We start from the raw sequence: 12,715 nt of genomic DNA, 5'->3' as shown, positions 1-12,715 counted from the left end.
CATCCCCTCTATACTCGTTAATATAAATAACTTAGTACTCGTGCTCGCTAAATAAGGGAAATACTCGGAGGCGGAGGAGATACACCGGCAGACACTAGGGCTAAAGGAGACGGTGCTAAGCCGCGAGCATCCCTCCATACTCGACAGTATAAATAACCTAGCCCTCGTACTCGACAGCTAGGGGAAGTACTCGGAGGCGGAGTAGATGTACCGGTAGATACTAGGGTTAAAAGAGACGGTGCTAGGCCGTAAGTATCCCTCTATACTTATAAGTATAAATAACTTAGCGAAGGTATTTAAAAATATAGGACGGTATAACGGGGTAGACGAAGGTATTTTATAAATACCGGTTAAGGGGATTTAAACGCGGTAGGCTAGCTAAGAATTATATTATACCTTCTTTTTTAGATTAAATAGTTTATAAAGTTTATTTAAGAGTAGGTAATTTTATTATAACGATATTAATATTATATTAAATAATAAAATAGATTTTTTATTAAAGCTATATTAAAACCTCGAGGGCTAATTAATAAATAATTATTATAAACTTTATAGTTATAACTTAACCGTTTAATAATTATTTATATTACGTATTATACTTACGTTTCGGCACCTTTTTATTTATTAATAATACGCGTCCTATAGCCGTGTAATAGCGTAGGCTAAAGTATGTGTATTTTAAATAAGTTCCGAATCGTATATGCCGGATAAAAAGGCCATAATATACTTATTATATCTAAACGCTCGGTCGGATTATAAGTATAACTAGTACGCTGCCCTCGGCTGTGCGACGGGCGACGATTCGGCGCACGTACCGGTATCGATTAGAGTCGAGCGTACTACCTATTTATTATAAAGCGTGGCGGATACCCGTTAGGTCCTTATCCCTTACCGTAATAGAGTATTTTAAGCGTATATTATATTACCGAACTAGTTACGAAACGATTCGTAATCGATTATTATTTATTAATCGTATGCCGTCGAGTAATAAAAGTTTAGTTAAGGGTGTTATTTATTATATATAAGCGACTTTAAATTCGGTGTCGTGCGACGACCGTGATTAAAGCGACTACGACGGCGAGAGTAAAAAGTATCGTTACTACGTCGGTTATTGTACTGTGGAGGATTCGGGCTAGGCTAGTAAAAGGCGGGGATTAAAGTATAAAAGCGGTAGGGCCGAGGGTCTGCACGGGTAAAGGCTTATTAATAGCTACGGCAGCCGCTGTAGAGCCGAGGAGCGGGCGGAGCTGGAATTACGACGAGCGGCGACGGCAGAAGCACTTACCAGCTTCCGAGGGAGGTTAATAAAAAGGTACCCTACCCGGGAAGCTTTTTTAACGCTACGCGAAAAGCGAAGGGTATACTAAAGGAGTAATAAAAGTACTTTCTATATAGTAGGAACAGATATAACAGCTCGAGATTAGTTATTTATTAATCGAACGGACGCGCCACGGCTTAAAGATAAAAAGATCAGATTTACGAGAGGATCTATCCCGGAACAGTGGCTGTCGCTCCCGTGTTTATTACATAGCTTTACGAATTGTTCGATACTATTAATGTTAGCGGAGACACGCGAATCTCGGTCCTATTTCTAGTAGATGACCCTCGTTATGCTTAGTAATATAACGGCTATACACGTTGCTTAGGGGCCTTACACCTAACCGCTAGCCGCCTACCGATTAACCGGCACGATAGCCTTTAGGAAAAGCCCCTAAGGGAAGACTAAATATAATATTATAAACTACTTCTTTTTTTTCCCTCCTTATTTTTACTATCTTCGCTAATAGAAATACCTGCTATAGTTAAGGCTTTAACCTAACTCGTATTAATACTCGCCGTAAGAAGTAATATAGTTAAAATAAGAATTTATTATATTACTTAATATAATGTTTATTTCGTTTTCGCGATTATTATTAGCTTTTATATACGAATTAGTAGTTAAGTATTATATAAATTTTAATAATTAACGTATATTTAAAATTTATCGATAAATGTGCTTATTAATTAATTTTATCTGCTTAGCTACGTATTTCTATATCCTTAAATACTGCTACTAAGTTATTTATACTCTTAAATATAAAGGGATATTTACGGCCTAATACCTTCTCCTTTAGCGCCAGTATCTATCGATATATCTCCTCCGCCTCCGCGTATTTGCCCTGATTTTTAAGCACGAGTGCCAGGTTATTTATACTGGCGAGTATGGATAGATGCTCGCGGCCTAGTACCGTTTCCCTCAGCCCCAGTGTCTGCCGATATATCTCCTCCGCCTCCGCGTATTTGCCCTGATTCTTAAGCACGAGTGCCAGGTTGTTTATACTGGTGAGTATATCAGGATGTTCGCGGCCTAATACCGTCTCCTTTAATTTTAATATTTACCGATATATTTCCTCCGCTTTTAAATACTTCCCCTAATTATCGAGTATAATTACTAAATTATTTATATTTATAAATATATCGGGATACTCGTAATTTAAGACTGTTTTTTTTAGCCTTAATATTTATTAATATATCTCTTCCGCCTCCGCGTATTTACCCTAGTTATCGAGCACGGTTACTAAATTATTTATATTATCGAGTATAGAGGGATACTTATAGCCTAATACCGTTTCTTTTAGCGCTAATATTTATTAATATATCTCCTCTATTTCTATATACTTCTTTTACTTAAAGAGTATATTAATTAAATTATTTATATTATGAAGTATAAAAGGATATTCGCGGTTTAATATTATATTTATTAATTTTAATATTTATTAATATATCTCCTCCGTTTCCGAATACTTTTTAAATAAGCTATAATATTTTATAATATTATATTATAATAGCTTTAATATTTTACGTTTATTATATTTATTTCTTAACTTTAATATTATTTATATATAAAATAAATATTATATTTATATATTTCGGTTTTTATATTTCGGTTATAAGAACTTCTTAAAAAATTACTTTATAATATTCGTAACTTATTAATTTTATTCCCCTTAAATTTAAAACTAGTTTTATATAATAAGACGTATAAGCCGATAAATATTAAACCGATTTAATAAATCGCGATTTAAAATAAATATATACGCTTATAAGATGCCGATAGTTTTATCCCTTTTTATTTCGTCCTCTCCGGCGGGTAAAAAAGAGATAAGGATGTCCTTTTTTACGAAGTAAGCGATAGACTTAAAGTAATCTGCCGCTAATAACATATTACACAAAATATATTAAAAAGATACGAGCTATGTTATAGCTATTAGGTTTTAGATCGCTTAGTATCGGCCTCGATTATCGAAGGCCTTGCTTAACATCTTAATTATATTCTGGTCGCTGGACTCGTAGTAGCTTAGGTACTTTAAAACCGTCATATTTACGTTCGACGCTATATAAGCCGAGGCTTGCCTAACCGCTAAAGGCAGGCAGGTAAGGTAGTCTAGTAGCTTCGCCGTATCTTCCAGCTTGCCTCTCTGGCGTTCCTCAAGGCGTTGGTATAAGAGCTCACGGGCTTCGGATTTATCCAGCTCCTCAAGTTTAATCACATGACGGGTATCGAAGCGGCTGGCGGCCTGGTGGTTCCGGGTCGTGAACAGGATCGACCCCTGTCGGCTAAACGGGAGGTATGACAGCAGCTGGCCGTCGGTAAACAGAATTATATTATCGATGTTGTCGATAATAAGAAGCCATGGCCCCGTCTCGTCTCGACCTAGAGCCGCCTTCACGAGGGTCTTAACGTCGGCTTTATCGTCTTTAATCCCCTTTACTCCGAACGCTTGGCTAATCTCTCGGTAGGCGTTCTCGAACATGGTTATGTCTACCGCGGGCACCTAGAAGACCGAGTAATCAGGATGCGCCTCGCGTACGCGGTAGGCTGCCTCGATGGCGACCTATGTCTTGCCGATGCCGCCGAGGCCATCGACGACGGTCCGCTGGCACGCGTTTGGGTCCGCACGTGGCGGGATTCTATCGAGAAGCTGCCCCAGAACCGTCTCTCGTCCCACAAAGTCCTCGTTCTTATTAAATCGGACAAGGAAGTGAGATAGAATGGACTCTGTACTGTATTAGATACCATCACACACGTGCTAAAAGTAGCAAACTAACCATTTCTTCGGCATCGAAGAGCCTCCTTGGCCCCCGAGGCTAACTGCTGGATCTGGTAACGGACGAGTTTAAATTGGGAATCATCGGGTCCTTCGAACTTGTTCATCATGACATGTTGCTTTTCGAGACCTTGTCGGTAATGGCCGTGGATGCAAGCAGACGATTGAGCGACAAGCTGCTAAGGTTAGTTTGGATAGGATTATAGGTTACTACTTAGCTTACAATTAAGCCTTTGGATCCTCTCCTTAATCGTGCGAGACTGGGCGGGAGAATTCTGCGGTAGATGTCCGTCTTCTTTGTCTCAAAGAAACAACGAACCGGTAGCATGATGGAAAGAGCTATCTCAGCAAACCTCTGAACCCGCTCAATAAATTGGTTATGGTGCCGCTGGAGATCCTGGATAAGATTGTCGGATGCATCTTCACCCATGATTCCTTTGATTGTTACCAGCCATGATGCTGGCTGCGCTGCGTCCGTTCCCGCGAACGGCGTGGCGAGGAACACGGCGCCAACCGTGGCAAGAAGCACCTCACGGTAAGGACTGCCTTCCTGGGCCGCCCGGCAAATAGCCTACCGAAGTCAGCTGATACGATACTCGTAGTCTACGTAAGGCGCCTCACCTCTGCGAGGACCAGGCCGCCAAAGCAGGATGCTACGAAGATCAGAGGACGGGCTTCGTTGCCCTGGCCGCGTTCGGCTGCCACTTGGCCTAGGAGATTGTCGGCATGGCCCAGCAAGGTCTGCACAGGCGCATGATCGAACACTTTGGCGTTCCAGTCGTATGTGTAGATGCGAGCCTCCGGGATGGCCGCCGGAAGCATGTCGCTGTCGCGCAGCCAGTGCACCTGCGTGCCGTTCTTCTCGTATATCCATGTGCGGGGCGATTCGGTGTCGAGACCGTGGATCGCAACGACGCTGATACAATCAGTCCTGTTTTCTTCGGGGTGGAAACGACGAACTCGATCGTGGTTGTGTCGGTGGTACCCTCTGCAGGGACGAGCCTGTGGAGGCCCAACCGTCGCCCCGTCGGCGGTGCTGCGACCGTGACAGCTGTCAGCAGATTATCACTTGCAACGTGACGAATAAGTAACATACTGCGGGGTAGCATGGTGGGATCAGAGCACCTCGCCTCGAGGCTCCTGGATCGCGACGACCGACGACCAACGTGCGACTGGTTCTGTAGTAGGGAATGCCCAAGTGAAATGTCCAAGCACGTCTTTAAGCAGGTCGTAATGATCGGGCTTGTGTTTAGGGGGTTGGGAAACAAGGCTGTCGACTTGGAGGGCGGCGACAGTGACGGCGACCGCTGAACACCAGAAAAGTAAGCACGGCGACTGGTCGTATCGCGACGCCACCCTCCCTCGTCTCGGGCTGCCCTCGTGCTCTGATTCGCCGTAGTACGACACGCCGAGCGGCAGACAGTGAACATGGCTAATTTCAGTATGCGAAGCGCGAGTAACCTTGGACACTGCCAGGAGTTTGATGCCGAAGACTGCTGAAAATACGGCATTCATGTTGAGAAATGCGTAAAGTGACTTGATTAAGGCTTTGCGAGCGATCGTCCGTTAACAAAGTGATTTCTGGAAACGGTGGGTAACCCTTTCTGTAGACTTTGTACCCACTTTGATCGGGAGACTATTGGACACTAGAATCAGTCTCTCATCAGCCCCCCCCTTGGATCATAATTCCTGGATCTCAATTTATGGATTGCAGTTCCTGGATCACGGTTCCTGGATCAAGGTTCCTGTGTCACGGTGGTAATAGACTTGGAATAGTAGCGTAGCCCCTCACTTGTAAAACCCGACTCTTAATAATAGATATTAGAGAATGCCGAAACACCGCCGCTACTAAGCTGTGCTGCAAGAATATTAACTTTTATATAGAAAGGATAAGTATAAGTCTTTATTACCTATTATAGCTATAAATAGAGGAATTTAAGCCTGGATTATAAGGATAAATAGCTTGTATTTCTACTGCGATACAAAGTGCCAACAGTATAGCGATAAGAAAAAAGAGATATTTATGTAGTGCCGAGTGTGTGAAGAAAAAAAATCAGATACTATGCCAAGCAATTAAGATCCAGATGATCAATTTTTCGCCTTGCTAGACTGCTCCTCATGTTCACGTAGCAGCCGCTTGCTGATCAATCTTTCGGCTACCCATCCTTCTTCCTTAAGAGGACGATCCTTTTAATGTAGCTTGTACTACTTCTTCGCCCCCTTCCCACGTACCCCTAGAATATCTACGCCTTTATAGATACTATCATAACCTGCCTCGAATTTACGGACCATTTCTTTATCGATGTCCGTACGAAGGATTTAATCGCGAGTGCCGTCTACTTACTTAAGGAGGAACATAGCGCGACGGCCCGAGCCCTAGCGTGCGATCAGATTATTAACCTTACTAATAATAGCGGATTCAGCTTCTCGAAGTTAGTTAGTATTCCCGGGGAAATATTTTATAGGATTAATATATACCTTTATTAGTCTTGCTAGGTAAGTAGTATAGCTTTTGCGACCTTTTGGTCTAGCTATACTACCTAACTGGAGCCTTATGATTAGAAATATATTAGGAATAATACGCTGCGCCCTGGGGCTTGTCCGTAATGAACTAAAGCTGATATGTTTGCTAACCGTTCATTATTACGCATTTTAAGATACCGTTAAAGATTAGTATTTCTTTATAAGACGTAGCGCTGAAGGGAGAAACGATATTCGAAGATGCTGGATGGGATATTGGTAACGTTTCGACTGATCGTCTAACGGGGTTATCGCGGCGAGGGGGCTGGCTCAATGGTGAACTTGGTCGTTAAGACTGGTCGGTCCTCCTCTGACGCTTGCGAGCGGGCAATGCTTCCGCCGCCACTATGTAGTCTCGAGAACTTGCATAGTCATCACTTGCCCCGCCACGAGAATCAAGGAGGTTGCCGTCGTTCGATGCGGATAGTTCCTCCAGGGTTTTGCGTTTCGTGCCGGCAACCACCGAGCCTCGCGAGTCGGTGTTGCTGGCAGAATCTGGTTGGATCTTCGAGGCAGGACCAATCGTGCTCCCATCAGGGACTCTAGAAGAACTTGGCGCCCCTCTATTTATCAACCGAGCACCACTAGTGACAATGGTAAGACCCTCCAGGGGCTGGCTGTCCTTGTTTTGAGATAGACAAGGGATACTTTGGATCGACGCTTCCCGCGCCTTCCGACGCTGCGCAGCCTCCTTCATCCAAGGTAAATTTCGAAAGTCTTCCCTCGGAATCCCGTGGAATAAGGAATCTACGGCGGTAGGGGGCTTGCTAGCAGAAAGGGATCTCGATTCTGCCCCTGGTGGCCGTACTTCGGCGACAACCGGGTGACCTAGTTTGGCTGGGGGCGTGCTAATGAAAGAAACGCTCTCCGGACCTTGGGGCCTGGCGACAGATCGACCCGAAGCGAAAAAGGCAGGCGGAAGACTTAGAGTCGCGTTTTGTCTAGAACTGGCAGACACTTCTGCCTAATGGTTGTTACCGCTTTTCTAGGGCGGAATCGGCGTAGGATTTCGAAATTCGTCATCTTTAATAAGCGAGATTAGGTTTTAAGAGTAGGCTCCTTTTCCGCTGCTAAACGATACTTTCGGCTTTATTAGAAATCTTACGACGGAGGTCGGCACGAGATCCGCCCTGTGATTATTACCTATGTACGTATTATCGCCGCTTAGCTTTTTTTCGTAAGGAGTTTTACTGGGCTTAGGGAGCGGTATATTAGGGGTTAGAAAATATGATATAGTCGCTTATAAAAGAATATAGTATGATTATAGCTTTTTAAGTGAAGTGTAGAAGGGCTTTTAGACTCGAAGTTTAATGTATTCGAGACATTTTAGGAAAGGGGGATTTAGCTCGAACAGTAGATATTTATACATAGAACAATCGGCATATCACATTCTTAACAGTATTCTCCTAATTTTTACTAACCATCTTCCGTTGTAGCCTTGAACTTGTGGCCTGCTAAGATTTCGTATTAATCTATGCCGCACTAGATGCATCCTGACATTGACTTCGGTGACTAGGAGTGCAGCATGGAGACCAATGAGCTGGCAAAGCACATACTAGAGACGTCAGTCATATGTGCCACTCTTAGTTTCGGCCAATCGCTCCCGGTAAATACACGCGGAGAAATTAATAGAACCGAATTAACCGCAGGCCAGCTGCGGTACCACATATAGCCCACCGACATCTAGTGACTAATTGGTCGAGATCAAGACGGAACGCCCTTCATCCGAAGCCAAGGCAGCTGGCTGATCCTCTGGAGATGAGACGAGAATAGGACCTTCCTCATCTGGAATAAAAGCTGACAGTGTGGCTGCAGTATTGACGTGGTCTCGCCATTATGCGTGGATGATTGGAAGAGACGAGTCCTTGAACGTCCTGTATCCGAAGCCAAGGCAGCCGCGTGGCCGTGATGACGCGGCAATAGTGATCTTTGTCTGGAAATAAGACGATAATAAAATATCCTCTCATCCGAGGCCGCATAGTTGGATGCAGTGCTGACGTGGCCTCGCCGAAAAAGGGGAGATGAGTGGAAGAGACGAGTCGCAGAACGTCCTACATCCGAGGCCAAGGCAGCTGCGTTGGCCTCTGGAGATGAGACGAGAATGGGACCTTCCTCAACCGGAATAAAAGCTGACAATGTGGCTGTATTGTTAACGTGGTCTCGCCGTTATGTGTAGATGATTAGAAGAGACAAGTCCCGGAACGTCGTATATTTGAAATGAAGGTAATAGCGCGGTAGTGATACTAATATGGCTTCGAGTAGGCGAACGTTATTAGAATAAAAGCAGCTTTTAGGAGACGGAGGAAGCCTCTATAGCTGCGAAGAGTTTACCGGTAGCTAATCTTTAAATAAGACTTAAAGTAGTGATAAAGAGAATATTATTTTTAGTATAACTTATATCAAGATTAATGTATAGTGTGGAAAATAGGTAGCGATAATAGTAGAGTTAGATTAAGCCGGAACGCAGATGGGGTTAAAAAAGGTAGGTCGGACCTATAGTTATAGATAAGTATAATAAGCGTCGTAATTAATCTTATAATAAAGAAAGAGAAGAAAGAAGTTAAGTATATATCGAGGGGACTTTACGGGAAGGTAGTCTTATATATGTATTTAGGTGGAGACAGGGGTATATGACCGCGCGATACCCAATCGGGAAGGGGGGCTAAACCCGGGAGGTACGACAGCGCTTTCTCGACTACAGGGGTAAAGCACCCTAGCGGGAGTTACGCGCTTGGGAACCAGTCTCTTTTGTCTATATATAGCACTGAAAGGTTATTTTCCTTTGCAACATTGTTTTTCTCCCCTTCAGAATGCACTTCATGTACCGCCTGTTGCTCTCTATCGTGCAACAGCAGCCCCTATCCAGCCCTGGATTGGTCAAACGTTCGTATTTGCAGCAATCCGTTGCCAGAGATGACTGGAGTCGTCATCATCGCTAGCGCCAGCCTCCATGGTGTTGGAGTTATTCTCAATGGATCTGTCTTCCTCCTTGTCGAGATCCTCCGTCTGGGTACCCTTGGAAGCATAGCCTTCGCTCGGTTTCTCGTCGGTCTGTGTCGAGGCTGCTATATTGGCGGGCCTTTCAGCGTCGACCTTGGGACCAGAATCACCGTCCGCCTCATTGCCGCAGTCGAGGATGCCGTCCAGGATGGCAGCATGAGGGGCGGTAACGGAAGCGGCTTGCTCTAGACGATCAAGGGCTTGTGATTGGCTCAACTCAATGCGCGTTCGGACATGGTAGAATCAGGACATGCTGGAGAGATCGATAAGTTAGCAGCTTGCCAGGACGAATGTGATGCTTGCCAACAGTAATCGCACTTGCGCACAACCAATAGATTTATGGTGATGCGTCTGATTCGATGCCATATTTTGTGGTGGAGTTATGGGAAGGTCTCATGTATTATTTGGCCAATATCGACGAGACAGGCAACTCGGAGCGGAGGATAGTACCATTCATGGGACGACTGGATGCTAGCCGTAGGGTCTTGCTTTGTCAGGACTGTCGCCCACTTCGGTGTTCGACGAGGTTGTGTGATTTTATGGTGGCAAGGAGAGAAATAGGTTCAGTTCCTGAGAAGGAGTGGCTGCATTGTTACTCGTGTATTTGGGGACAGGCAACTGGTTTGCACCAAAGATGACAGGTAAAGTTCTTGATTTGCATCAATCGACCTTTGGCTTCCATTCTCAGGTCACCGTTTGGGCCCCACCCAAGCTGTCTTGTTTGTTCAATTTCGGCAACCAAGTTGGAAATCCTCTCGACTTCCCTCAACACAACACTGCTCGCCACGCCTAACCCTCTCAGCAGATCGCCAAAGAAGAAGACAAAAACCACTGCGTCGTCACCAAGATGGCCGATACACCAGTCAATAAGGGACTGACCGCTCTTCATGCTCTCCGCGAAGTGGGTGCTGAAGGTCAAGAGCCAAGTCCGCTTCCCGGCAAGCCATCAACATTCCTACAGATAAGACTGAAGTTCAGCAACTTTCGCACCGCCAGGCCCAATCACCTCCTCTATGCCGCCCACTCGGTTGACGATGTTAAGTTGATGGCGACACACTACGCCGAAGAGCAACCTGACGGCAAGTTCCCGCGATCGAGAGTCCACTTCCTTCGCCGCAGGGCCTTTGCCGACCTCCAAGCAGAACGGGACCTGGACGAGGTCGATTTGCCATTCTTCGAGCCTCACGCCACGCGGCTCGAGTCCCGCGCCTTCCCCCGTGCTCCTTCGCCAGCCCCTCCTAGAGCCCCCTCTACAGCACCGTCGACCGCAACACCTGCCCCTCAGCAGACCAGCAGCCCGCCAAAGAAGCAGAAACTTGACAACGACGAAGTGTGCGGGTGGTGCAACAAGCTGAGCCACACCATCAAGAGCTGCGCCGGCCCGCCCGGCAGAGATGGCACCATCGCTGCCTGTGCGTTGCACAACGCACCTCACCCTCGGAGCGAGTGTCGTGAGGCCCGTGGCCTATGGGACCTCGGTCAGAAGTATTGGTGGCTCGTGGCTTCGCGGGGCAATCTCCCGCCTCTGCAATACGATGAGGACTGGGAGGCATCGCCTGGGAGTGGACTGAGCTCACCGATGGTCGATGCAGCGACGCGCTGCCGTTCACGGCCGAATTCTGCAAGCAGATCTCCAACTTCAAGTTCGTAGAGTACGACTATGACTGCCCCTCTCGGAAGCCCCTGGGCTACCAAGAGATGACTTCAAGCGTCGCCGCCTTCCGTGATTGTTGTGCGGTTTTCTTTTCGCAAAACAGCCGCAATGATGAGGATCCTTGAGCTAGGAAACTGAACTAAAAGGGAGCAGTGATTGAAAGAGTAGCCTCCGTGGGCCATCGTCAAGAATGTTTGCCTGAGAGCTATTTGTTTTTCGGCCTGGTTTGGCATCAATATGCCTCTTGTATTGTCATCTTTTGGTTTTAACTTAGCTGCCTTGCAGTAGAGATCTAACGAGATTATTTGCTGCTCAGGCCTTGGCTATTTTCCCTTGTCCCGTGATTGATGTAATATTTTAGTCAATGCCTGGAAGTGCATAGCCTGTGTGGCTATTTTACAGCAGCGGTCACATGATAGTGTACTAAGAAGTCCAGGGGACCGGCTAGAGAAAGAGCATTAGGTAAAATGAGTCAAAATCATCAAGGGTAACACGACTCGCTGGAATGACGTAATAAACCAGTTTGCAACATACTAGCCTGCTGGGAACATTGGATCGACCCCCTGGCAATGAGACTATGTTCTGACACGCCTAGGAATGATTACCCTCATGATCTCACGTCTTACACGGAGAAAGTAATATTGGTTTCTCCGTGAAGGCTTCCCTTTCGCTTGGAATAGGCCTCGAGCAAAATAAAGGCCACTAACACAAGGAAAGAATGTCCACAGTATGGATCGTCTGGTTCTATATCCAAATTGCCAATGCATTGGACTGGCGGTGCCGAAAGGCTGCATGCGAATGGTGATTAGCAGAGCCACTTACGTCGGTGGTTACAGGCTTAAGGATGATCTTCGGGGCCGATGTTCGACAGGTCCGCGATATGTTGCGTTTCGGTGTGGCGAACCCATAATATACACGGAACGATCTGACTGACAATTGCACTATGGCGCTATAGGCCTCACTAAGAGCGACTGGCTGACAGCATAGCGCTGTGGATGTATGACCGAGCAAGCCAACGAGATCGAGGTTTTACAAAGGCTGACAGCCTTCATTCCTCCCGTCACCGGTCGGCCCTAGCTTGATATGATCGGCCCCGAAACGCAACGGTGGGATGGAGAGGAGCAACTCTCGTAGTCTGAGATGGCAAGCCTGACTCGAAGGGCGCACATAAGGCTGTCAGCTGATTCTGTTGCGCGACACTGTCTCACTCTTTGCGACACAGGGATTGAAGCATTGCGTCTTAGAACCATAAAATAGGATAGGATCGGCAATGGAAAGTAGCATCAAGGTGATGGGCTTCGCTGGCGGTGGAAGCTGGTGAGCATCATCTAGTGGCCTTGATCCCTTCTCCGCCAGACAGCCGGATCGAGGACAGAAATAGAGATCATGGACGACAGAAGATCTTGACCAGGCGCCGTGTAATTACAAGCGGCCTGAATTCAGGGCGGTACCA

At 46.0% G+C, this 12,715-nt stretch overlaps 3 protein-coding genes across 3 annotated transcripts; 2 read left to right on the top strand and 1 right to left on the bottom strand.

The window, feature by feature from the left end:
- Nucleotides 1-4,084: 4,084 nt before the first annotated feature.
- On the bottom strand, nucleotides 4,085-5,603 carry PG994_006924 (uncharacterized protein; the record flags this gene model as incomplete). Its single annotated transcript, XM_066858333.1, has 4 exons — nucleotides 4,085-4,264; nucleotides 4,312-4,659; nucleotides 4,710-5,124; nucleotides 5,248-5,603. The coding sequence occupies 4 exons, from the start codon at nucleotides 5,601-5,603 to the stop codon at nucleotides 4,085-4,087; spliced, it is 1,299 nt and encodes a 432-aa protein (XP_066717602.1).
- Nucleotides 5,604-9,521: 3,918 nt separating this feature from the next.
- Nucleotides 9,522-9,797, top strand: PG994_006923 (uncharacterized protein; the record flags this gene model as incomplete). The annotated part of the gene is made up of 1 exon (XM_066858332.1): nucleotides 9,522-9,797. The coding sequence occupies one exon, from the start codon at nucleotides 9,522-9,524 to the stop codon at nucleotides 9,795-9,797; it is 276 nt and encodes a 91-aa protein (XP_066717601.1).
- Nucleotides 9,798-10,455: 658 nt separating this feature from the next.
- On the top strand, nucleotides 10,456-11,259 carry PG994_006922 (uncharacterized protein; the record flags this gene model as incomplete). The annotated part of the gene is made up of 1 exon (XM_066858331.1): nucleotides 10,456-11,259. The coding sequence occupies one exon, from the start codon at nucleotides 10,456-10,458 to the stop codon at nucleotides 11,257-11,259; it is 804 nt and encodes a 267-aa protein (XP_066717600.1).
- Nucleotides 11,260-12,715: the final 1,456 nt, after the last annotated feature.

This window comes from Apiospora phragmitis (genome assembly GCF_038363925.1).
Source record: "Apiospora phragmitis strain CBS 135458 chromosome Unknown utg000006l:1.0-5683423.0:1.0-5690449.0, whole genome shotgun sequence".
Lineage (NCBI taxonomy): Eukaryota > Fungi > Ascomycota > Sordariomycetes > Amphisphaeriales > Apiosporaceae > Apiospora > Apiospora phragmitis.
The sequence above is the reverse complement of the archived record's forward strand: the minus strand, read 5'-3'. Positions and strand labels throughout refer to the sequence as shown.